A 23783-nucleotide genomic window follows, 5' to 3' on the forward strand; every position below is an offset into this window, starting at 1 on the left:
CTGAGCGACCTCTTTGAACGTATCCTGACACGCGACCAAGAAAACATGGAACGGTTGCTGCTCTGTATTCTCTGGGTTCTTTGCGCAGAGCGGCCACTCCGGCCAGAGGAGTTCTCTCGTTCTTGGAGTATGCCAGCCGGGGACACGTGAATGCTGCGGCGGCCACAGTTCCTCAAGATGATTTTTGAAATATTCAACCTGTTCGAAAATGTCAAGGCTCGGCAATACAGCCCAAATGCAAGCCCTCTTTGTATGCTGGCAGATCGAGGGTTTGCAGAGCTCATTCGCGGGTGGGTCCCAAAGGAGCCGAATGTTCATATTCTGGGAGAAAGATACAAGTATCCACTTTTCGCCGCTTTAGCCAATAGCCTTAAAGATGTCGTAGCTGCTCTTCTAGGATTGCCTTCGAGCTTCTACGAGGAATGCGACATCACCAAGGGACTGAAATATAAGAAAAGACCTCACAGGATACGAAGATCGAACCCCGTTGACTCGGGCGGCTCAAGAAGGTCGGTCAAAACATCACTCATGTAGAGTCGACGCTGTTGACAAGGATGGCTGGACATCAATCAAGTGGGCATCGATGAACGATCACAAGGCTGTTGCGAGGCTCCTCGAAGGCCGTCGTATGTACGTGAGTCTGTGACCTAGACGTTGGCCGCAGCCCGGTGAAGGCGTTTAGCGATCAGCGAAGTAACCCGCTGGCGTTGTTTGCCACAGGTCACGGAATTGCGGTTCCGCCCACGACTGGCCAGATGCAAGCAAGGAGTAGTGATGAGAGTCAGCAAGAGATATATCCTGAACAGGCCCAAAGTGACACAACATCTAGGTTCTATGCCTGTATATAGATAATTCAAGAAACGGTAAGATCGTGGAGCCACCAACTGATCGGTCTGTTTGTATCCCAGCCACAAGTGCATCCTCTGGCCATCCACAGCCGTGAACTCGCCATCACCAATATTGAAACGGCAGCCAAAGACGATATAGCAATACGCCGAGGGTGTTTCTTTGGGCATGACGATTGGGAACTACTACACGTAATTTTGTGTATGGTAATTCTACTCGACTCCTAGTCGCTGTATCAGATAAATCGAGGCACCACTCCCAACTACAAGCAATAAGTCGTCGTACTTTCACATGTGTGCCTTGGAGGGACCATGGTGCCCATCTGTGACCATAGGGGACCAAGATATTTCCCTGGAAGGGCCATGAAGGAAGCTCTCTCTCTTATTATTGGCAAGAGTTACCATGGCGAATCAGAGACCGAGAAGCGATCCCAGCGCTCAAAGTATTACTCATATTTTTCGAGGACTGGTTACGAGCAGGAAGAATCAGAGTTAATCCTTAAAGTGATGAAGACTTTCACTCCCAACACAATTACGGATCATAGCTGTTCCATGATAACTTGGAATCCGACGCGATCGCCTTAGGAACTACTCGGAGTTAAATTTTTAAGTTAATCCTAACAATGTCGAAGGACGAGGGAGTACGAACAGATAGACTCAAAGAGGAATGGTTGGTAGGTGCACCATGAATCTCCTTTACTTTATTAATTAAAACGTAATAGGTTAACTAATGACATCAAGTATTGAACAGTACCTGACGAGACGGGGACGTATCGAAACAGACAAATAGCTGGTGTACACTAGTGGATAATTATAACTGAAGATCTTGTTTAAAGGATGTCGATCTCTCAATTGGCTTCAACTCTGTGCGACTTAGCAATGAGATTATGCCAACCTATAAGTTCTCTGTCAGGAACATTTAATTTGGCGGATGCGGATAAGGCGGAGATGGCGGATAATCGGATAATTTCCTAATTAGGAAGATCGAGATGGTAGTTGAGCGTAGACTATTTAAGGTCAGGCCCGTAAGCCAAATGGTTCACAACCCTGACCCTTACCCTAAACCATGCTTTGAATACTAAACTATAAAAGGAAGTTGTTTAACCTAAGTAGGCTAGCGTGATCATTAGTGAATTTACTCGATTAAAGGCGGATACAAGGCGGATTTATTCGACAAGATGGCGGATGGCGGATGACGGACATAAATCCGCCAAACTTGCGATGGCAGATGGCGAATAGGGTCAGATTGGGCGTATATCCGCATTCGACACAGCCCTAGTGAGAGAGGCTTGAAAATTCATACATACTTCTAAGCCAGCCCCATGGCGGTGGGGAGTCAAATGGGTAGTGGGTCTGGCTGCCAACAATGCAAAAGAAGTTCTGGAAGCTGCGGGGTACCCGGCACTAGATGCGGGGGCAATAGATGCCGCCAGTACTTGAGCTAAAGCTCAGGCTTGGTACTACAGGCAGCCTAATACACTCACTGCCTATTTACACATTCTTGTTGAGGTCTAAATATTTAATTTTATTAATTGAAAAAATTGTTGGGAATATCGGTGATATCTCGCCTATGCGCGCCGAGTCCGTTAGGGCTTGAGCTCTCGCGTCCAATATAGATAGATGCAGGTAGATAGCTTCACCAATCTAGCGGTCTCCTTTAGTATCACGCTGCTCCCGCTGTTGGCATGGCCTCTGTGATCTAGGGTATATCCAACATAAATTTTAAAATGAAATTAATTAATTTTTATGAAATAGATTAATTTAAAATTAAAATAAAATTAAAATTATTAACACGAACATCTTAAAATCGTTGTACAGATATCAAGTGAAGATGATTCCGAGTAATTCAAGGTTTTGATTGACTTCTTTTAGTACGGTGCGAGGTCCGCGAAGACCTTGATTTTGGCTCTGACAATAATCCCGTTTCTACGGAACTGCTGCTTCGTGCGACAGAGACAGCCTCGAGGCCCCGACGGAGCTGGAAGAAATTGAAACAGCTCATCAACAAGAGCCTAGAGGCAGAAGTAGTGCTCTAGCAAGCGGAAGCATTCACGTTGACCGCTACCTAGTTCCTTTTAGATAGTGTGTAAGTATATGGTACTTACTCACGCAACCAATGGTTCAGCAGCAATATCCAACCATATCGCCGTATAGCTTTAGAAAAGAAAGCTAAAGAACTGCACTAGTGAAAAAACTTCGTTTCCACTGAGTGAGAATTTGTTACACATCTTTTGATTGGATACCATGTCCTAACAGAACTCAAAGGTGCTATTTCTTATTGCAGACATGCATCAGATATTATCTACCACGGCAGCACGCCCCCGTCGAGGTCTACTATACCGGATTTCTCAATATCAGCATCCCTTTGCCCTGTGACAACTTCCACGAGAGCATCTGCTGCGTCCCGCGCGTCCCTCGCACCATTCTGAATTCGCATAGCACGACCAGCCTCTCCGGTCAGGTTAGTCACGCAGAATCCCGGATTAAAGGCACAAACTTTGCAACCCCATTCGGCAAAGTCGACTTTGTGACAAGCCGCTAGCATATTCAGCGCCGACTTACTCATCCGGTAATAGTCGCCGCGTATCTTATATTTGGTTTTATACCTCGGGTCTAGTCGATGGGCGATAGACCCCTGATCAGACGAGGTGTAGATCAGTCGTGGGTTTGACGATTTTTTCAAAAGCGGTTCGAAAGTCTCTGTAACAATGGCCGGGCCAAATACGTTTGTTTCGAAGGTCTCACGCAGTTTCGTCAGAGTGTCAGTCTGGCGAGTCACGATGATACCCGCGTTGTTGATTAGCACGTCCAGTCTGCCGAACTTGGTCTCGACTTCCTCTTTTGCGGCCACAATTGACTTCTGGTCGGTAACGTCAATCGAGAGAAGCGAGATACTGCCCTTCAACGAGCTGGCGTGCGAAGAACGGATGTCGTCCAGTGTCTTTTTGCCCTTCTCCACGGACCGGCTCCCAAGCAGGATATCGAAATCCGGCGACTTCTGGGCCAGAGCAATAACAGATTCAAGTCCGATTCCACTGCTGGCTCCTAACGCACAAGTTCAGGGTGTGTCTTCGATCGGTTCACGTCGGAGGACTTACCAGTGATGAGGACGACGGTCTTATCGGATGCCATAGTGAAATTCCTAAGCTGTCGTGTTCGGTAAGGAGATCGGGCAGATGATAGTTGCTTCGAAAACTGTAGTCGGGTGGGAAGACTTTTCCAATCGAGACAAATCTGGCGAACTTATAACATTTGAAATTATTTAAATGCACAGGCTTACAAGAATGACATCAAGAAGTCCGCTTAAGTCCGTTAAATTCTTTGTTGTTCCGCAGATAAAAGGTTTCTGCATATATGCAAGCGACACCGAGGGTGGTTAAAATGGGGATTTTATTTTCTTTGTTTGCTTTGCCGTTCCCCGGCTTCGATGTCCGACAGTGATATCGACTACCTTACTGGTTGAGTTTCGGACTCAGTATTCCGATTCGCTAGCCTGGTCTCGGAGTGTTCACGAAATCCTTATTGTTGCATACAGAGTGTTGATAGGAGATACGGAGCTATGAAACGGAGATATAATACGGAAATACGATACGGAAATATGATGTAAGGAGATAAGATAGGAAGTGGCGGTAAATATTGTATAAATGAATAACGATGGCCCACCAGTATAATGGTGGTGTATTATCACAATATCTCGAACAGACCCGCTATCTACTATTCCCATGGACTCCACCAAAGTATTCGTCAACGACGTCGACACCTTCTTGTCGCGCATCCCCGCTATCATCGCCCAACACTTATTGGTTCACGAAATTTTTATAGGTATGGATTGAAAGAGTCTACCGCTTAGAAGAGGTGTGCCTCTCTACTGGTTCGAAAGCAATCATAATCATACAATAAACTGACAGTCCTCGGATATAAGATATAAGGCGTATCAACATATATCTATATTCTCATTAATAAGGCTCGGTCATTCAAGCAGATGTCTTAGGGGTGCGGTGCGATGTCAAGGTCATTCTGGCCACAAGAGAAGAGAGATTAGTGTAAATCAATATCTATTGAGAATCCAAACGTTGATACCCAGAACTATAGTGTATCTTTAGCGCTATATAGGTGAAGAGCACTGCTTCGCGATCGTGAATGAATCTCATTTCGTCTGTGCAGAGACTAAAAACGATGTTGATGTGCGCGATTTTCGCTGACACTTGCTTATTAGACAATTATTTGATTTACGATTTCCATCGCCACATCCGACTGGAGGTATTAGGATGAAGCCTCGTGTACCGTGTCTTTGTCGCTAAAACGATCTCTCGCATCTGTGAACATTGTACTCGAACCACCTGATATCTGGACGATTCCAGCAAACTTCCAGACTCCGTCGAATAATTTGTACTACGTTATCGCACCGCCGTAAGAGTGACCTTTGACAGCCACTGTCGTGCGCGACTCATCATGTGTACTTCTGATGAGGACCACGAACCTTGGTGACGACCCACGACCTCACTCTCTGACGTCTTTTCCCATCGTGACAGACCGATGAAGTGTTGGGTCTTTAGCAGCGGATTCCCCAGGAATTGGGTGCCAGAAGCCATAGCAATGAACTGTTCGACCGGCATATCTTCCCAGAGCTTGTCGAGGAACGAGCGGTAGTCAATCTGCAAGGGTTGGACCCGAAATAGTGAGAACGAAGTGTAAGTATATACTAACCCTCAGGGTAGGTGCAAGGCATTTCCTGAGACGTTCCCGACCCTTCGTTCACGTTAATTGTGCTGAAAATAAGGTGACCATACTCATATAGTAAGCGACACTAACCTTTGTGTCATAGCTCCTCCCATTCGAACAAGGCAGCTTCGCAGCCCATGACATCTAGGCTGGAGTTATAAGCTTTAAATTGTGACTGAAGGCTCGAGAGCTAGTCGCCTTTAGACGTAGGAGATTTATTGGCCATTGTGTTGCTGAATGTTAGATTTCCAAGGGCGAGCATGTGTGGGTAATGGTAATAGATTATCCGGCTGTGTGAATAGACATATCACACAAGCCTTTTCTTTTTTCAATAGGTCCTTAGTGTCCGTGGGGGAGATGTTCAATTATGCCGAATATCTTAGTCAAGGGTGCAGCGTCCAGTGCCCCAGTGCCCCAGGCCTACGGAAAATCCGTGTCCGAACCGAGTGAAGAAGACACGAGTGCAGGTTTCGGAGAATCGGCATGCGAATTGAATGGTCTGACATGCATCGTGTCTAATATCAAGACTGTCAGACTCTCTAAGCCGGTCGTCGGTACTTGGCAGAATCTGCTGCATCTTTCAACTTTGGACTTTAGCCCTTAGGATCTTCTAGGACCGGGATGGCCATATGTGCGCCTCAATTAGCTCACTCTTCTATATAGCGCAATCAAACCCCCTGAGATAGCAGATGGTCGTCCTCCAATAAACATCCACAATCCTGGTAAAGCTTGGATCATTTCTGTCAACCACTATCGTGTCTGTTTCAATTTAGCAGCTTTCTGGGCCAGCAATCACCTACACCACAAAATCCATAACTGAGTCCGCCGCCGCAATCTCCCGCAATACGCAGATCGTGAACGACTATTTTGTCACCCACAATATTCCCTTGCCTTCTTTCGACGTCAATAGCCATACGACGATTTCAATTCCGGCCAATGCCTAGTTACACAATGAAGTGGATGTGAGTGCAAAGCTCACACAGACTGAACATTGTACAGGGTGTTGCCACTTCATTGCTAGGTGTTACTAGCTATAGGGAAACAGGCAATTATTTGAATCGAATATCTTCATTGTTCTATGTTCGAAGTTTATAACAAGCCTTGGCCGAGAGGACCGCACTGGGCTGCCGGATAACCCGATAACCCGATAGCAAGTGTTAAGACCTCGTACAAGTTAAGTAAGAATATTGAGCAGACGTTTTAAATTATTTTAAATCAATAATTACAAGATATAAAGATTATCACAACTTTATCGGCAGAAATACTGCAGTCAACGAATTCAGCTGTGAGGTGGAGAGAAAATTGCCATGTGCAAGTACTGTGGATGTCACTAAAGGTTGGACCCTAGCTGCGTGCTCAATGAGATATAGACAATTAGCCAGTACACTTTACACCGCCGTGTTTCCCACACCTAGCGCACACTCGGACATCGACTTACTACACGACTAGATTTGCACAATATTGCACTTTGCACCTTTGGCGCCAGTTACGATTCTCACCCCCCGCATTTCCAAATTCGATGCATTAGCGCAACTGCTAACCCTCGTATTTAAATCACACTGACCAGCGCTTAGCGGTGCAGTTTCTACCCGGTAACGAGAGGCTAACTTTGTTGGAAGGGTTCCGTAATATTCAACGCTTTCCCGCATTGCCCACTTATATATAGAGCGGCACTCGAATTTCGTTATATATAATGGGTGACAATCCCGTCGAATTTTTGGGTTACAAGATCAGAATTGGAGCTAAGCATTTGATCAGGAGTAGAAGACTTTTCTATCCTGGCATTCGTTATCAGTACATAGTTGGTTCTACACGGTTTGAATTAACTGTTTCAGAACAAGTACATGGAGTCGAAGTGGCCTCAGCAATCAAGGAGAGGCACGAAGTTAACAGTAATCGCACTAATTTGCTGGGTAATGGTATCCAGATACGCGAAATTAGCAGTTTTAGCGATGGAGCCTGAAGAATCATTGGCACGTTATAGAGTGATAAGGTTCGAGAATATCACAAATACTGCAAATTTGACCCTGGCTAAGAGAGGAAATCCAACATATGGCTGGAGAGTAGATTACTGGGACATTGCTAACCGATGCACGACCAAACCGTCTGGTTATTATAACGATGATAACAATGCCACGTCTACGCGCCCATGGGCCTCGACATCAATGAGAAGTGGACGCTGGCCGGCAACCTGCCACACGAGCCCACCGAGCCCGCCGAGCTGGGGATCGACACCCCGCTGTCGGGCCTGTACCTGCGCGAGACGTCGAGATGCGGTGCAACATCCTGATGACGCGTTTCATCTTAAGGGCAGCCTGGCGACGCTCATCGCCCGCCTCGTCGTCAAGTCGCAGCTGCAGGAGAACATCAAGAACAACCGCCGCCTGACCTACACCGCGACCCAGCACTCCTTCTCCCCGCCCATGTCGCCTCCGCTGTCGCCGCCGCTGCCCCAGTATGCGATGCTGGCCACGCCGCCCGTGAGTCCGCTGTACACCGCGAGCCTGGACGGGAGTGCGCGCCACGAGAGAGCCCAGGAGGGGCAGCAGCGGCACTCGATGAAGTGCGCGAATTCGAGTTCAATAGGTGGGGTTGTGGCACAGCTGCCGGAGATTGATTCTCAGCCGTTGGTCAGCGAGCTGGATGCTGCTCCTAAACCACGCTCGAATATGGCTAGAAAGGCCAGAGTCCTACGTGGCCCAGGCGGTCCCTATCAGAGTCCGCCGGACACGACCTGAAGTCGTATGTGAAGTCTGGAGAAAGACAACCCGTGGAGAGGAGGCAACGAGAGCTCAGCCCCGGCGACAGGCAATTATCGAGAAAGAGGTTTGCGTGACGCTGAGACATGGGAGGCCGCCGGTCGTCGTCGGCATGGATGATAAGGATGCCGAGGCTGCTTGAAAAAAGACACTGCTTCTCGGGCTTGATTTTGGACGTCTCATTCAATGGACTTGCTTTGGATACCTCCACGCCTGAACACGCTTCAGCAGCGCCTGCATGCTACAATTACACTCTCATACAAAGTGGAAGCATTTACTAGGCAAAGGCGTTTGCAGCAGAATTGAGCTGTCCTTGCAGTGTCATAAGCAATAAGAGATATATTCATAAATCATGATATCATAACCCCTGCCCTCTCACATTGGAAGTAATTTCTTCCCTGATAACCCTCAAGACATGGAAATGAGATAGCATATTGCCCCATGGTTGCGCCCCTCGCCTAACTCTACCTCCTATAAACCTTCCTCATAGGACATTCAATTCAACGTTGGAAATACCGGTTGGAGAATAGGCTCCACCTTTGGAATCGGGGAGGCAATAGGGGGCTCTGGAGTACGCACTGCCCTGATGACATGGTTCGTCAGAACTCGGCAGCGGAAGCCTGATTCACAATACGTGAAGTAATACTATCCATATGTCAGCACGAAGAACCCAGTCCAAGAGAGAAAACTCAGACTTACAATCCACACGCGGCGGAAAGCCTCGATGTCAAACTCAGTGGCGTCTGGATGTCTCGCAACATAGTCGTCCCTGATGATCTTCCAGTTTTTGAGGAAGTTCTCTCTCCACGTCATCAACGTCCTGATATAAGACGGGCCGATACTTTGCATGGCGTCGACCTCGAGCGATCCCTTGGACCCGGTATGTATTGCGCGGAGCAGCACATTAGTCGAGCAGAGATACCCGCCGGGGAAGATATAGCGATCCGTGAAAGTGGTGATTCCAGGCTTGTTATCGTGCATCTTGTATATCTGTTAACCACTCACGCACATACCCCCAAACGGTGTCAGCTCACCAAGTTATTAGTGGTGATAGCCTGCATCACCAGCACGCCGCCTACTGGTTTCAGGAGCCGGGATATCGTGCCAAAGAACTCATTCATGTACTTCGCTCCCACGTGCTCCACCATCTCCACAGAGACGATGCGGTCATACCCGCCCTCGGGCCGCGGGGCGCTCCGATAGTCGCAGAGGAGGATCGTGATCCGGCCCTCGAGCCCAGCGGCCTTGATCCTCTTCTCAGCCAGCGCCTTCTGCTCCGACGCGAGAGTGATGCCGGTGACGCGGCAGCCCGTGATCCGGACGGCTTCCATGGCGAGGTGGCCCCATCCGCAGCCGATGTCCAGGATATGGTCGGTGGACGAGATGTGGGCCTGCTGAATAATGTTGTGGACGCTGCGGACCTGCGCGGTCTCGAGGGACTCATTGGGATCGTTACTCCAGATCCCGTTAGAGTAGTTCATGTCCGGGGACAGGAACTCCGAGAAGAGCTCGTTCGAGGTGTCATAGTGGAATGTGACATTCGACCGGGAAAGGGGGATGGTGTTTGTGGGCAGGAATAGCATGTGTCGGAGTCGAGGGAGGATATTAAATAGCGTGCTGCCAAAACCTAGGTTGACCCGGTTGCGCAGGTAGAGCTGGTTGACTCAGCATCAATCCACGGCTTCTTAACATAGGTAGATATGATGAAGGAACTTACACAGAATACACTGAGCAGGTCATCACACTCGACTTCTTGGAAGATGTATGCTTCAGAGAATCCCTGGAAGTCTGTCGTTAGGGGTGGTTGTAAGAGAGTACAGGGACAAGAAGGGTGGTTTGAATGAGAGTAGATAGTTAGCATCAAGATAGACTTACCAAATCAAAAGCCTGGCATATCCGAGTCCATGCATTGGGATTCAAGATTGTAATCGCGGCATCTTTGTATTCCGACTCGCGCCCAAAGGTCAATTCCTCTCCGTCTTTTCCGAGGCCCTTTGACGTGATGGTTAATCGTCCATGCTCAAGTCGAGCCAACGTCTGCACGATGAATTTTCTAGAGTAGGACTGGACTAAGCCTTCGAACATTTTGAAAGCAGAAGTAGAAGAAATTGGTCTAAAGTTTTGCGTAGGTGGGTGTTACGCGATTTGAAAGCTTTAACAAGATGAGCATCGTGGCACCTGTTGACATCTTATATAATGTAACTGATGGCACGCTACATGGATACTTTCAGGGCTGTAAGCGGATTGGCGGATACGGCTGCCTGGCGCGTTAAAACGAAATGCGGCTATCATTGAGGCTGATATGTCGCGCCCGTTGACGGCACTTTGAGGCCGATAGCCCCGCACGCAATCAAAGAGTCATATATTCTGGATACAAAAAGATCCATACATTCAAGTTCCAATCCATCGTCACACCCGACGGATTGATTTCGTCATTGACGGGGCCCGTTGAGGGGAAATTAGGTGATTGGCTCTTGTGGAGATTGAGTGGTATTGAAACAAAAATTCGTGAGATTTGTAAAGGACTTAGCAGCTAGGCATGACGGTCGCTACGTTTACGGAGTCATGGGGCCATTCAAGCGTCGTCCAGGACGGCAGTTAACACTTGTATTAAACGGCCACCAAACCCCGGATTTTGAACATTAGGAACAAAATGCCGAGATCGGGTGGTTCCATCCTGCATGCCACCTGGCAAGACCAGATGGCAAGGAGACAAGGCTCAGCGCACGCCTCGGCCCGTACGGCTAAGTTAACTCGGCCGACCAAGGAACGTGCTCGCATACAAAATCTATCTAAAGGGAACATCCATTTGGACAAAGGTGTAGGGAAAATTCCTCCGGGCAAAACAAAAACCCAGTGGGAAAACAAATATTCCCGGAGGTAAAAACCTAACACTGTTCCTTATAAGCCTGTAAAGGCTCCCCTCTTGACGCCTGTCGACAAGGCGTCGCTGGTACCGGTAGTGGACCAAGTGGCTTGTACGAATGCTTGATTCCCGATCGACGCGTAAAAACCGTGACCCCGCAAGACGATCCATTCAAATATCCGGTGCAGTACGACTATCAATAGAGTACCTGAGCATCGTAAATTATTAGTGTTCTTGAATCGTCAAGATGAGAAAGGCGCAGTCGATGCAAGGATCTTCGTTGACTATTTTGTGCACGTGACAGCTACATAATGTCGGCTGGCTGTGGCGGTTTGATGCTCAAACTGGAAACTAATACATGCAAGCTGTTGCTTAATGTAAATTCACGAATCAAAATCTTTCTAATATATGCCGTGTGGTTTAGGGGTAGTGACTTCAGTGGTCTGCTCTGGTGTTCTTGTTGTTGAACTTGCTGGTCCGGCCGAAATAATGCAAACTCTCAGCGATAAACGTCAGTCAACCTCGAACCTGCTCTTTGCCTGCTTGCTGAAAATAACTGTCAAGCATCTGAACACTGGACACCAGTAAGCTGTGAATAACTGTGCTGATCATTCTGTCACTATCACGTCTGTGCAATTGACTACATACGTCGGCGAGACTCGTCGATCTTACACAGCAACGTATCGCGTGCAGCGTCGCAACGCATCTCAGCCGTGTCAAATAACCCCCCCCCCCCCCCCCCCCCCCCCCCCCCCCCCCCCCCCCCCCCCTTTGCAACGACAGCTATGGAGTGCGGACTGCAGGCATTATATCTAAGCCCAGTCGCGCAACTGACGCGGCAATGGATACTGACGAGGAGATTCGTGTTCGTCAAATACGGAATGTTATTTTGGCGAACGAGCCGGACAATGAATACGAGTTCAAGCTTAGTGAGGAGTCGTATAATCAACTGAGGACTGAATTCGTGAAGGATGGAGATGATAATGCGTATGCTTTGGGGTTGTGAAGGTAGAGATCAGAATGACTGACATTTTGTACAGCTATCCCAGATTATTATATGACTGGACTCTCCAACTATTGTGACAGTACCAACTGACTTACATGAAAAGCTCCTCGAATGCTATTCTTTCCAGTATCTACAACAGCGTGACATCAATCATGCAACGTGAACAGATTCAATTGGGCTCTGATGAGACCCTGGAGACTATCCATAGTCCCACTATCTTGGTAGATACCGGTCACTCAAGTTACGAAATGGACCCAGACGGTGCCATTTTCTTTGAAACAGTGGATTCCAGGGACTACAAAGTTGTCATAGAAGCTGGCGTCTCCCAGGCATATGACAGCTTGTTGGACAAAGCCCGGAAGTGGATTACCGATAATACATGCGATCTTGTATTTTTGCTTGCCTTCAACGAGATGCACCGCTATTCTGCGCCACGCCAGCGCATTTTTTTATCACCTCATGAAAGTAAAGCTCAAATTGTGCAGATGCGACGTCACTTACGGTCGCCGAGTTATCCCAAGTTCCGGGCATTAGAGTTTCTAGGACATATCTGGTTTCACGAACTCTCTGATGCGTTCATCGAGGTAGTGCGAAAGGCGCCCAGTTCCGATGCGAGAGATGATTTTATGCGAAGGAAATACGTAAGTTTCACTTTGTTCTAATAGATTCAATCAGGCTAACATCTATGGCTCATAGGTCTTAGTAGAGGAGGGCATAGATAAGAGCTCTAGTGTCCCTCGATCAGTTGGCGATGTGAGGCTGGCTGAACTGATACCCGCAATATCGCATTATAATGAAGAAGCTGGAAATATCATTATAGATTTCTTTGACTCAGTTACTTTTATGGATATTATCTGGCGCGCAATGATTAGTACTGCTGTACATAGATTTAAGCGTGCTGTCAAAGTGTCACAGTGAACTCTTGATTCTTTTTTGCCGTATTGTTTCTTTTTTCAAATACAAAATATTGGTCTTTTGGCTCTCGGTAGTACTGAACTGAAATTGCATCCAGGACGTGTCCAAAAAATCCGTCGCACAGTCAGCAAGTGGTGGATCCATGGTTGCAGCACCCAGTGTGTGAAGTAGTATGAGCCATATGGTAATACATATTACCATATATGATATCATATCATACGGGTTTCATATGGTATGATACGAGTTTGGACGAACCCGTATGATATGACTATGATATGGCCGCTGATGATATGACATATATGACCATATATAACCCTGAAACTTTAAACCTTATCTATGACCGAAGCGGCTCGATATGTCCGGAACAGCTGATGAGTAGCGATTGAGGTGTTCGTTTGCTTTCTCTTTTCTTTGGTTTTTTTTCTTCTGGGTTTTGGCTTTATGTCTTTGCCTTTATTTTGTGCTTGTTTGCGGTCTTGGTGTTCGCTAGAAATATTGTAAAACATATTCAAGCCCCAAAGACCAGGCTAGATATTCTTACACGATGTCTTACACTAACGAAGAAAAACAAAAGCTTATTTCACTCCGACGCAACTGTAACATCTATGTGACAGTTCGAACCCTAAATTGGAAAAATAGTCACGTGATTCATATGGTCATATATGTTACCATATATTGTATCATATCGTATCAGTCTCATATGATACGAGTTTGCGCAAACTCGTATGATATATGTATTGGTTTGACAAAATGAAGTCATATATGGTAATATCACACTACTTTACAGACTGTGGAACCATCTGCACTCCGTCACTTGCGGCTCAATGAGCCAGCCAGCTCATCCATCGACTCCTCCAGTTCCCAATCATCCTAGTAGTCGCAGAGCGCTTTAGGATTGCGAGCATAATGGGTAAGCCACGCGAGATGGTCGCTGATATTCATCAATCGCTGCTTCATAGCCTCTGGCTGTATCTCCGGGTTGTCATAGATCTGGGCGATAGTGAGCTTCAATATGCTCAATCGAAGCCGGAACGTATCGAGAAGTCTGGGGTCTCGGTGTCCTTTCTAGAGCGATTCGTGGTCTCTTCTTACCTGGGGACGGTGGGCGCTGGCGTGGGCGGTCTATCAGCGACGGATACATTCTGTACTTCGCGTCTGGTGGCGTTTCGGGACCGCCAGAAACCGCCGATGGAGAGGATATTGCGAAGAGGCATCGTTACATGCTGGAATGTCCGGGAAGCGTGCTGCTAAGTGAGATGGGATCTGTTTAGTGCATGCGGCCGTACTGAAAGAAGGCATCGGCGTCTTTATCCAGACGACTGGCATCCGTCGCTGGCTGGGAGGCGAGGGAGACTCCGGCCAACAGGCTGGCAGCAGAAAGAGGACTGTTCCTATGTTCGTATCAGTGATTACAAACCGTGTTGCCGGCAGCCTGACGACAGGCGCGCGCTCACCAATGCATCAAGGGGCGCATACCTGTAGAACATGTCACCGAACAGGATCCGACGCAATCAAGTGCGCCACGGCATGGGATGGAAAGCAGCTGGAACTAGTAGGAACACCAGATACTGGGCCGCGACGACGAGTACCGGGACGACGAGCAGACCTAGAGACCAGTACTGCTCGAACGTGGCCCGCTCTTTACTACTCGCGCAACCTCGGGCCTTGTATGCTACCAGAACCGTATCCTGCTGCATGCCATTTTTACGGGCGACTCGTCCCCGGGTAGATTCGCCCCTTGATGGTTCTGGTAGCCAGGACCTCGTGTTTCCGCGGTACTAGTCATCCCCCTTCTCTAGATGTCGAAATACGAGTACCGAGGCTTGTAGACAACAGCGTGACCAGTAGACAGTCCACCAAATCGGATGGATTAGCAATCTCGCAGAGCATCACTACTTAGCAGCTGATAGCAAATTTACGCATTGATCCCAATAACAAAGCTTATCCAGATGCACCTTGCAGCGCCAGCTGAGTTCCGCAACTCAACAATATGTGAAGTATGCACCAGAGACGAAAAATGATACCTCTCGCTGGTTGTGATAGCTCACGACAAGAGTCCTGGACATCGACGACGATTGCGACGTGAACTGGAAAAACCAGGGTTGCCAGACCCCGGAGCCTAATCTCCAACAGCGGTTGGGCATCGCTGTCGTGGACACCATTATGAGACATCCGATGCTACAAGTCGGCATGATGGATGCCACTTCCAAGACTCCCTCGTGGATTCAGCTGCAGAGTCTCGACTTGACGCATCATATAAAATGGCCTGATCTCGGAGAGCACGAAGACTTTGAACAAACGGTGCAGGAAACCTTTCGCGCTCAGCTCGATGACCGTTTCCAAGACGTTACCATTAAGCAGCCGGGCTGGAAGATTACCATATTTCGGCAAGGGAATGCTCCTATCATGGAGGTCCTACTCACTTGGAATCACCCCCAATTCGACGGTGCAGGTGCAAAGGTGTTCCACGAAGACTTTCTCGAGATGCTCAATGCTGAGAACGGAGCATACGAGCGGACGGGCTTGGATGGCGATATCCTTACACTACCTGAAGCCCCCCCTTGCTTCCACCCCCCATCGAGAGCTTAAAGAGTCTTCCAGTAGGTCTCAAGGTCCTCTCCAAGGCATTTGGGAGGAAACTCGGCCGCAGTTTTTTAATCGGGACAAATCTTGGGCAGCCTGGTGCCCGATTCGCACCTCTCCGTATAAAACCCACTACCGGGCCTTTTTCATGGATAACGTATCTCTCGTTGCGATCCTAGCCCTCTGCCGACAGAACAAGACTACCATCACCGGCCTGCTAAACGGATTAGCGCTTATTGCCTTTTCATTGCGCCTCGACAGCACGGTCGCCCCTGCCTTTCAAAGTTCTACTGTCATGGACCACCGCCGGAATCTACCTCCGGCCCCGCCAGACGCTCCGTGGGTTCGGTCCGACAGAGCAGTGGGAAACTACGTGACCCAGTGCCTCCATAGATACGAGACCGAGCTAGTGGCGCGAATCCGTTCCAAGCTGCCGGCCGATGCCAGCGAGGGAAGAGATCTGTCGGCCGACCTCCAACGCGAGCTCTGGGCCGTATCGGCACAGAATCGGCAGGAGATAGTGGGCAAGCTGGAAACCGGGCTGCGAAACGACCTGGTCGGGTTGTTCAAGTACGTCACGAACTGGCAGCAGACGATGAGCAAGATGGCGAAAAGGACACGCCAATTCACGTGGCTGGTGACCAACATCGGTGTGCTGGACGGCAACACGTCAACAAGGCTGGGCACCACCACGACACGGTCGCCGACCGGCGGCGACAGCAAGTCCGACGATGGCCAGAGGTGGTCGATCGACCGAGCGCAGTTCGGCCTGAGCGCCGAGATCCCTGCTGCCGCCATCGAGTTTGCCCCAGTCAGCGTCGCTGGCCAGGGGATGTGTATTAGCGCCAACTGGCCGGACTGCGCTGTCGATGAGACGTTCGGGGAGAACATCATGGCTGACCTGGAAAGGTGGCTGGCCCAACTTGCGAGCCTATGATAATGTGCCTGCTACCGCTCGTACTATGGTCGGATGGGTAAGTGGGCATAGGTCTCTACAGGGGTATGCATAGGTACTAAACAATTCCATTAACGTACATGTATAACGAGCGGCGCATCCAAAGGAGCGGCGCACTTACCCACACCCACGTTATAAAACATCACGACAATTCCACCAAAACGCCTAAAATCAATTGAAACCACTCAGAGTCCTCTTCCTCAGACGTCTCTATTACAATCTGACAGGTGCGCGCGTTGTGTCCGGTCTCGCTGCAGTTGCCACAGCGCCGCGCGCGCGCTTCTTCCCTTGGCTTCCGACCACTCCTTGCTGTGTTTCATGCTTTACTTATTGCGCAATGTCCCTTTCAAATCTTGTGCTTCCTGTTGACTAAGTGATCCTCCTTGCCGTATACGTGTTTTTTTAGCCCTCCGGCGTTTGCTAAGCTCCTCCATTTCTAGTCGAAGTTATAGATATCCGTATCCATGATGCCATACTTCGCGATTATATTGCGTACAAGCCCAAACCAGCTACGAATAATCACTGGATCTTCGTATTTGGCCCTCTGGTAGTCAGTACTTTCGCTAGAAACGCGTCCGGAGCTCTGGGCGGCGCTCGACAAAGTTCGAAGCCCAACGCGTCCCAACGGGAGGCGCGTCGCGTGTCGCGAGAAGTCGATTTGCCATATCTCTCACAATAGACAGCTGAGGAGGAAATCCTTTGGCACCTAAGTCGAGGACGTATTGAACAAGGACTGATTCTTCTAGGTCGGTCAATTTCCTCAAATTGGCTGGAACATCGCGTCGTGGTTGTCGGCCGGCCCGTCGGTGACGTAGTGTCGTTTCACTAATACCATATATCTTTGCTGCAGCCCTAACGCTTAGTTTTTTGGACCTTTGGAGTGCTTCGATGGCAAAGATGATCTTGCTTTCATTAGAAGAAGATTCATGCTTTGATGTGGAGGGAAAAAGTGTCAAGTGTGGAGGGGGGGCGTCGAGGAGAAAACGCGCCGCTCGTTATACATGTACGTTATATTATAAATTTAGAACCAAGAAACTACACGAGTCTCACTAGGGCCATTAAATGGAGATAAATGGGGTCCGTCCGCGCGTTGGGGACTTAGCGGGAGAAAATCGACGCCATGCCGTGCAATATGGAGGCTCCTCTTCTTTAGAGGTAGATGACGCGTGAGGGGTCCGAGCGGTCGAAGACGTGCGTCGGGCGGTGGGCCGCGGAGGAAAGGTCCCTGTTCAACCTCGCCGTGGGAGGATACTTGAAAGTTTCGTTGGCGTCCATCACGACGCCATTCTCGGGGCTTCGGTCAGGTGTCAAATGCGGGGTTGACAGGGCATAGGAAGTTGGTTTGGTAGCATAGGGTTAGTGACCATGGATCACACTAAGGCTAGATTACCCAGTAACTATAGGGGCGTGACACACGCCTTCAGGACAGAACTGCCTCCTAAACTCCTCGTCGACGCAGCATTTTATCTTCATTTACTTTCAGCGACCTTTAATTGAGTGCGACGTCTTTTAAGACGGGACACACTCGAGAAGATGGAAACCGGATCAGTCACTATCCCTTCCAATGAAGTTTATGAGCATGTCGCAACTCTAGAGACCGGAAGGCGCAAATCAGATCCTCGGAATTTTGCATTTCAATCATCACAAGTCGAGACCTACGAGCAGCACCGAAAGACATGCGCCGAACCAACATTTCGCCGAACGCAACGCCGAGCGCCGCAGTGCCTGTGCCTCCGATGGCTTCTATGGGCCGAGACTCGAGAAGACTACCCATTACAATCGCGACACCTGGAGCCTCATGTGGTGGGGGCAAGACTCGAGAGCACGGACTCGAGGAGTGACTGACTGGACTAGAATGCAAACTTGAATAAACATATTTATTGCAAGAATACAAGACTTCGTGCTTGACCTGACAGCGAGGACAGACCCCTCCTTTTATGCTCTGTCAGGCGTCTACTAACCTATGTACACGCAGAACACACGCAAAAGCACGCAAACCCAAAGACAACAAACGCGCAACGCAAGCAAGAGACCAACAAAACCAAGACAACAAAGTACGAGCAAGAGACCAACAAAGAACACACCACCGAACGAGGGGCACCAACCAACAACCCAACCTGTCAACTGGAGAGATCCCGGTTGATGGAAAGAGATGCGGATGATTACTGTCCTTTATTTTTCCAAAGTCTAAACCCCTTATATATAACAAAATTCTTATCTATCCTCCACTGATAACGAAGAAGCTTATTACCCTCCACTGATAACGAAGAAGCTGAAACGTTGCCTCACTTACGGCAAAAATATAAATATACATGTTATTTGATAATACACCCCCAACACGATCGCCCTCGCCGCTCCCCCGCACGCCGCTCCCCCGCACGCCGCACGCCGCACGCCGCACACCGCAAGCGCGGCACTGTCCATTACATGTAGGTGCTACGAAGACAGTACGTAATTGCAGCTGCGATGTGCGTGATTTGACCATATTGAATAAATGTGCCGTTCGGCCGAAGGGAGAGAAGATTGATCTCTCTCGGAACGAGCAACTGCGATGCCAACGCAACCCCATTGTCGTCAGTAAAGTTAAGAGTGTCTGATTCTTGGTATAGAACGGATGTACTGAGTTGTATGATCTGTGCGGAGATTCGGTTCGAGTGCTCCCCTGTAATCGCGAGACCAAAATTCTCTATGAGATGTAAGAGCCGTGTTGCACTCTCAGTTTGTTCAGTTGTGAGTGACATGCATATGGTGTCAGGATCCTAGTGGTGGCGGTCACTATACTATGCGCAGTGGGCCATAATCAATTCTAAGATTGATTATCGTGGTCTTTTTTGGCCAAGTTGGTACCGCCCCAGCGCGAGGCCCTAAGATTCGTAGGAACTCACCCACTAGATCCTTACATATGGCGACACTCGGCGGAGGCTGCCTGACAGCCATGCACCCTAGCCACAGGACCTTTGCCCATATTTCTTTCGCCGTACTTGGCGACAGTTTGGTGCTGCTGTACCGCGTGAAAGAATCGCCTAATATTTTGTTAGCGTTGAAGCTCAACCAATCGAATATCACGATCACTCACTTGTCATCGTCAAATTTCATAATTTTGGCTTGCAAAGGCTGGAATCCAGCTTTGAAGTAAGCCCAGCAGTCCTGAATATATGCGATTGTAAGCTTCTTTAGCAAGTCGAAACCCGTCACGTTGGGTCTGGGAAACCAAGGGCTCAGTTCCTCAAAATCAATCAGGTCGATAAGATGGTATGCTCCAAATTTGTCGCCAAACTGATTTCGAACTCTGGTTTCTACCGCCAGGTCGTGGCCGCCAACGTCGTCAAGGTCGGCTGGAATCCCAAGCAACGTAGAGCCTGCCTGCACTCGAGGTTGACCCTCTCCGGCTTCTGTAACCTCGACGCACGCTAACTGTGGTCGCAGCCCAGTTCGGGCGTAGAAAGGCTGAACCGGGACCGGCGTGTGGTCGGCGTCTTCCTTGGCTGGCGATGTGTGCCCTCATGGACGATGTCTTCAAAATACAGACGTCAAGACAGATTAGGCATTTAAAACCAGCGTAAACTGGCAAACCCTTGACTGCCGCAGACCCGGGCAGAAATCCAGCATCGTCTTTGTCATTGTCGTCATCGTCAACGTGGTCGTGGTCGTTCCTCAGAATAGCAAGATGAGGTCGCAAGTTTGCAGCAGCAATCTGACGTCGCACAAGGTCAATGTCAGCGTATCTAGCTTATGGACGACAAGAATATGGCTGACTATATTCTGAGGATCCACGGGATCCACGATTTACTGACATCGTGTACAGACTGCCACTCTCCACTGATGATCTGCTTCGAACCCAAGATGCTCGAGACGCAGGGAATCTAAATGAAGTTAGACGCACCCTCACACTCGTTCGCGTGAACGGACTTACCATTCTCCCTGGTATTCGTCTCTCCATAATCCCCATCCTCCTGGTAATGGTCACTATCCCCTGCCTCACTCCGCTCAGAATCGCTCTCCAACCGTGGGTCAGCGTCGCAGTTCGCACTACATTTCACCACATGACGACGAAGCCCACTCCCTCCTGATAACTGGCTGCGGTATATAGGGCATTCAAAGTTTCCCTGCTGAGCCCCTGCAATAATCGGATACTCTTGATCACCCATCTTAAACGTTGCTCCTCGTGGGTGCTTGTTTTTCATGTGCTTAATTAAACTGGGCTTTTTCCCAAACGCTTGACCACAACTGTCACAGATAAGTGTTGTCTTTGCTGCTGACATGATGAAATATATCTGTCGGAAGAAATAGCAATATTATCGGGTAGAACGATTCCAAATTGAGCACCCGCAGTTTTCTCTTGAGCCTTCCTCCACCTGCTGATGCAGCTTCTTTACAACTTCAGCGTATACCAGCTCCAGCGCAGATCGGGAAATGGCAGTGCACAACTTTGACGTCTCGATCTGACTCTTAATTTCCAGTCGCACAAACAACGTCTCGTTCGACCCGATGACACTGAGCTGTTGTGCCCTGTCGATGCCCCGGCGGTTTAGTTTTTTTCCGGCTGTGTATAGTGTACCAGAAGATGAAGTCAGCGCACCCTTCATTGCTCCATGGCTCCGTTCAACTCGGGAAGTGGTGCTAAGTCCAAAGTTCAGGTGGTTTCGAATATGCAATACCCCTGTAGCAAGTTATCGGTCTCGATCTTGTGCCAGGATCGCTTTCTATTCTCCTCCAAGTTCGAGCTTCATAGCTATCTTCATAGACTCCCCATCATGACCAGTGCTCAAGATGGTTATGCAGTCAATTCGATGACCTTGCTCGGTTTAGCGGTACTTGGATTCTTTCGGTCAGCACGTGACATGTCATCCTGACGACGGGGTAATCTCAATTTTCATGCTCCGATTTCTCTCAGCAATATCCGCACACACAACCAACCAAATGAGCATCCGCCCTGGGCAATTATCGCAAAAAGCTCGTCAAGCTTTAAAGAAGGAATTGGTTTCCAGCGACGATGGGATCATACTGAAGATACCCAAGGTCGAACTGCACGTCCATATCGAAGGGACCTTGACTCCTCAGCTGAGGTGGAAGCTGGCGCAACGACATGGTGTAAAGCCACACTTTGGCAATGGCAATCACGAGTTCAAGACATTGGAAGACTTGGAGAGAGCCTACGACGACGTCATTTCAAGCGCGCAACTCCCTTTGTCTGGGCAGTCTGACCATTTGACTACCTTCTTCCAGGCCTACTACAGTGGATTCCAGTTTCTCAGAACCAAGAGAGACTTTTCCGACCTTGCGATGGATTATTTTAGCCGTGCTGCAGCCATGAATGTTCGGTATTGCGAACCGTTCTTCGATCCACAGGGGCACACAAGCCGTGGCGTGTCGTGGGCAGATATGATGGACGGATTTAAAGAGGCCCAGGAGAAAGCAGCAAATGAACTCAATGTAAGCACTGAAGGTCCCGACTTATTACCAAATGGCTTGTTAGATTTTTTCATATAGATCCAGTCGTCTTGGATAATGTGCTTTCTTCGTGACCAGTCACCAGAGTCAGCCATGGACCACTACAAAGCAGCCTTAAAGTATAAAGATATGATTGTTGGCATTGGCCTCGACTCAAACGAACACGACCGCCCTCCTTGTTTATTTGAGGAACTATTTACACTAGCCCGACGGGATGGCTTTAAACTCACTGCACATTGCGACGTGGGAGTCAAGGACACACATTGTCACATTCATCAAGTCGCAGCGACAATTGCTGGTTCCGGCTTAGACCGTATCGATCACGGCTTGAATGCGGCGGAAGATGCAATGTTGATTGATCTGATCAGGCACCGCGGCTTGGCCATGACCATCTGTCCATGGGCTTACCTTCGGCGAGAAACGTACGGCAGCATCGCGGAGCGGCTTCGAGTTCTAGTAGACGCGGGAGTCAAGGTTTGCATAGCAAGCGATAGCCCGGTGTACATGGACGATAGCTGGATAATTCACAACATGCTACTGGCCAAAAGAATGGGTGGCTTTACGGATTCAGAGATGTGCAAGATGGTGAGACACTCGGTGGAAATGTCGTGGGCTAAGCCAGCGGTCAAGCTGGCTATCATGCAAGATATCGAGGCAATTCTCTAGTCAGAATACACTCTATTTGCTACGAGCTTCGACGTTTGCCCATAGGGCCTCGAGACTTACATATATATGATAGAAAATAAATGCAACACACAGCTCAAGTTCAAAGCGCACTCCAAATGTTGAAGCTTTTGCCGAAAGTCGTCCACCATACTCCCCGTACTCCTGCTAAGTAAATAAAGAAAAAGTCCATGGGCAGCCACCTATTGTGCTTGAAAGTTCGCAATACTTCGTGCCGGAGCCTGCGTAGCTCCATGTTTGCAGTCTGGAGCACGCGTGGTACCATTTTATGCCGCTCCCGCCTATATTGATGGATATAATTCCACACTCCGAGACAGGGTGTACTGGATTCCATCGGTCGCATTTGTAGACATGAGGAACTGCTTGATCGAGTCTAATACTGTTAACTCTGAGCTGGTTCGCCACAAAAGGTTATTAGGCTTTTTAATAATCAATCGGGCTTAATTAAGGTAAAGAATTATTGCTGAGCATTCTCTTCAGTCGCGTTTTTATGCGCTGCTATTCTGTAATGCCTTGACGTACTTGTCATGATATTCGACAATGAGGAACGCGGTATGACAATTGGCTCTGTTATCTTCGATCTGTTGGCTGTAACATTTACTGATGTGGCATTTGTGAAGAGGGTGACCATCACTATGAGGATGATAAGACCAAGTGTTTCGACGGTGGAGGTGCAGCTTGCTCAAGCCGCCAGTGAAAAGGTTGAGGAGAACACCAACGGTCTGAAGTTCGACGTCGAACAGGTTGTTAAAACGTTTGCGAATGACATTGTGATGAGCGGTGAAACGCATATGGCTAAGGGCCTGATTCTTTTTTTTAATGGCCCTCCCATTTACTTTTTTAAATGGGCCGCACCTCATATGGTCTGCTGCGGCGGAAGAGCCGGGTACCTTTTGTCACGTGCCGATTAGCGTCCCGCCTTCGCCTCTCCGTCAGTTGCGCATAATCATAATATGTTTACGATTGTCCCCGCTCTGCAGAAATGAGCCAAGAAGAC

General features: G+C 48.8%; 11 protein-coding genes across 11 annotated transcripts; 6 read left to right on the forward strand and 5 right to left on the reverse strand.

Annotated features, from left to right (window-relative positions):
* The first annotated feature begins 52 nt into the window (after positions 1-52).
* Positions 53-645, forward strand: POJ06DRAFT_263073 (uncharacterized protein). Its single transcript, XM_056188827.1, has one exon. It carries the CDS (start codon positions 151-153, stop codon positions 532-534), a length of 384 nt encoding a protein of 127 aa, XP_056040111.1. The 5' UTR covers positions 53-150; the 3' UTR covers positions 535-645.
* A 2365-nt stretch (positions 646-3010) lies between these two features.
* Positions 3011-4304, reverse strand: POJ06DRAFT_228738 (uncharacterized protein). The gene is made up of 3 exons (XM_056185769.1): positions 3944-4304; positions 3111-3890; positions 3011-3054 (listed from the first exon to the last, which is right to left on the reverse strand). The coding sequence occupies exons 1-2, from the start codon at positions 3975-3977 to the stop codon at positions 3148-3150; spliced, it is 777 nt and encodes a 258-aa protein (XP_056040112.1). The 5' UTR covers positions 3978-4304; the 3' UTR covers positions 3011-3054; positions 3111-3147.
* Positions 4305-5164: 860 nt separating this feature from the next.
* Positions 5165-5555, reverse strand: POJ06DRAFT_263076 (Scytalone dehydratase-domain-containing protein). The gene has a single exon (XM_056188828.1). It carries the CDS (start codon positions 5459-5461, stop codon positions 5243-5245), a length of 219 nt encoding a protein of 72 aa, XP_056040113.1. The 5' UTR covers positions 5462-5555; the 3' UTR covers positions 5165-5242.
* Positions 5556-7519: 1964 nt separating this feature from the next.
* POJ06DRAFT_286940 (uncharacterized protein) lies at positions 7520-8410 on the forward strand (the record flags this gene model as incomplete). Its single annotated transcript, XM_056190247.1, has 1 exon — positions 7520-8410. One exon carries the CDS (start codon positions 7520-7522, stop codon positions 8303-8305), a length of 786 nt encoding a protein of 261 aa, XP_056040114.1. The 3' UTR covers positions 8306-8410.
* A 241-nt stretch (positions 8411-8651) lies between these two features.
* Positions 8652-10411, reverse strand: POJ06DRAFT_304181 (Mycolic acid cyclopropane synthetase-domain-containing protein; the record flags this gene model as incomplete). Its single annotated transcript, XM_056190832.1, has 5 exons — positions 8652-8971; positions 9026-9307; positions 9361-9981; positions 10044-10106; positions 10202-10411. The coding sequence occupies 5 exons, from the start codon at positions 10409-10411 to the stop codon at positions 8822-8824; spliced, it is 1326 nt and encodes a 441-aa protein (XP_056040115.1). The 3' UTR covers positions 8652-8821.
* Positions 10412-10926: 515 nt separating this feature from the next.
* POJ06DRAFT_263078 (uncharacterized protein) lies at positions 10927-11238 on the reverse strand. Its single transcript, XM_056188829.1, has one exon. The coding sequence runs from the start codon at positions 11105-11107 to the stop codon at positions 10937-10939; it is 171 nt and encodes a 56-aa protein (XP_056040116.1). The 5' UTR covers positions 11108-11238; the 3' UTR covers positions 10927-10936.
* A 795-nt stretch (positions 11239-12033) lies between these two features.
* On the forward strand, positions 12034-13116 carry POJ06DRAFT_297654 (uncharacterized protein; the record flags this gene model as incomplete). The annotated part of the gene is made up of 4 exons (XM_056190621.1): positions 12034-12179; positions 12233-12271; positions 12302-12839; positions 12895-13116. 4 exons carry the CDS (start codon positions 12034-12036, stop codon positions 13114-13116), a joined length of 945 nt encoding a protein of 314 aa, XP_056040117.1.
* A 1946-nt stretch (positions 13117-15062) lies between these two features.
* POJ06DRAFT_286952 (uncharacterized protein) lies at positions 15063-16633 on the forward strand (the record flags this gene model as incomplete). Its single annotated transcript, XM_056190248.1, has 3 exons — positions 15063-15110; positions 15223-15565; positions 15726-16633. The coding sequence occupies 3 exons, from the start codon at positions 15063-15065 to the stop codon at positions 16631-16633; spliced, it is 1299 nt and encodes a 432-aa protein (XP_056040118.1).
* Positions 16634-19074: 2441 nt separating this feature from the next.
* POJ06DRAFT_297655 (uncharacterized protein) lies at positions 19075-20913 on the reverse strand (the record flags this gene model as incomplete). Its single annotated transcript, XM_056190622.1, has 7 exons — positions 19075-19410; positions 19541-19606; positions 19641-19674; positions 19728-20136; positions 20177-20380; positions 20446-20514; positions 20565-20913. The coding sequence occupies 7 exons, from the start codon at positions 20911-20913 to the stop codon at positions 19075-19077; spliced, it is 1467 nt and encodes a 488-aa protein (XP_056040119.1).
* A 613-nt stretch (positions 20914-21526) lies between these two features.
* Positions 21527-23021, forward strand: POJ06DRAFT_286959 (adenosine deaminase; the record flags this gene model as incomplete). The annotated part of the gene is made up of 2 exons (XM_056190249.1): positions 21527-22084; positions 22142-23021. The coding sequence occupies 2 exons, from the start codon at positions 21527-21529 to the stop codon at positions 22766-22768; spliced, it is 1185 nt and encodes a 394-aa protein (XP_056040120.1). The 3' UTR covers positions 22769-23021.
* POJ06DRAFT_286961 (uncharacterized protein) lies at positions 23022-23697 on the forward strand (the record flags this gene model as incomplete). Its single annotated transcript, XM_056190250.1, has 1 exon — positions 23022-23697. The coding sequence occupies exon 1, from the start codon at positions 23314-23316 to the stop codon at positions 23695-23697; it is 384 nt and encodes a 127-aa protein (XP_056040121.1). The 5' UTR covers positions 23022-23313.
* Between the last annotated feature and the right edge of the window lie 86 nt (positions 23698-23783).

This window comes from Lipomyces tetrasporus, assembly GCF_029532465.1.
Source record: "Lipomyces tetrasporus strain NRRL Y-64009 chromosome Unknown POJ06scaffold_13, whole genome shotgun sequence".
NCBI lineage: Eukaryota > Fungi > Ascomycota > Lipomycetes > Lipomycetales > Lipomycetaceae > Lipomyces > Lipomyces tetrasporus.

Coding starts and splice junctions, on each gene's coding strand:
- POJ06DRAFT_263076 (XM_056188828.1), bottom strand. CDS start 5,461: ATGCCGGTCGAACAGTTCATTGCTATGGCTTCTGGCACCCAATTCCTG.
- POJ06DRAFT_263078 (XM_056188829.1), bottom strand. CDS start 11,107: ATGCGAGCACGTTCCTTGGTCGGCCGAGTTAACTTAGCCGTACGGGCC.
- POJ06DRAFT_228738 (XM_056185769.1), bottom strand. CDS start 3,977: ATGGCATCCGATAAGACCGTCGTCCTCATCACTG. Junction 3,891..3,943: donor GACCGTCGTCCTCATCACTG/GTAAGTCCTCCG, acceptor CTTGTGCGTTAG/GAGCCAGCAGTGGAATCGGA.
- POJ06DRAFT_263073 (XM_056188827.1), top strand. CDS start 151: ATGCTGCGGCGGCCACAGTTCCTCAAGATGATTTTTGAAATATTCAAC.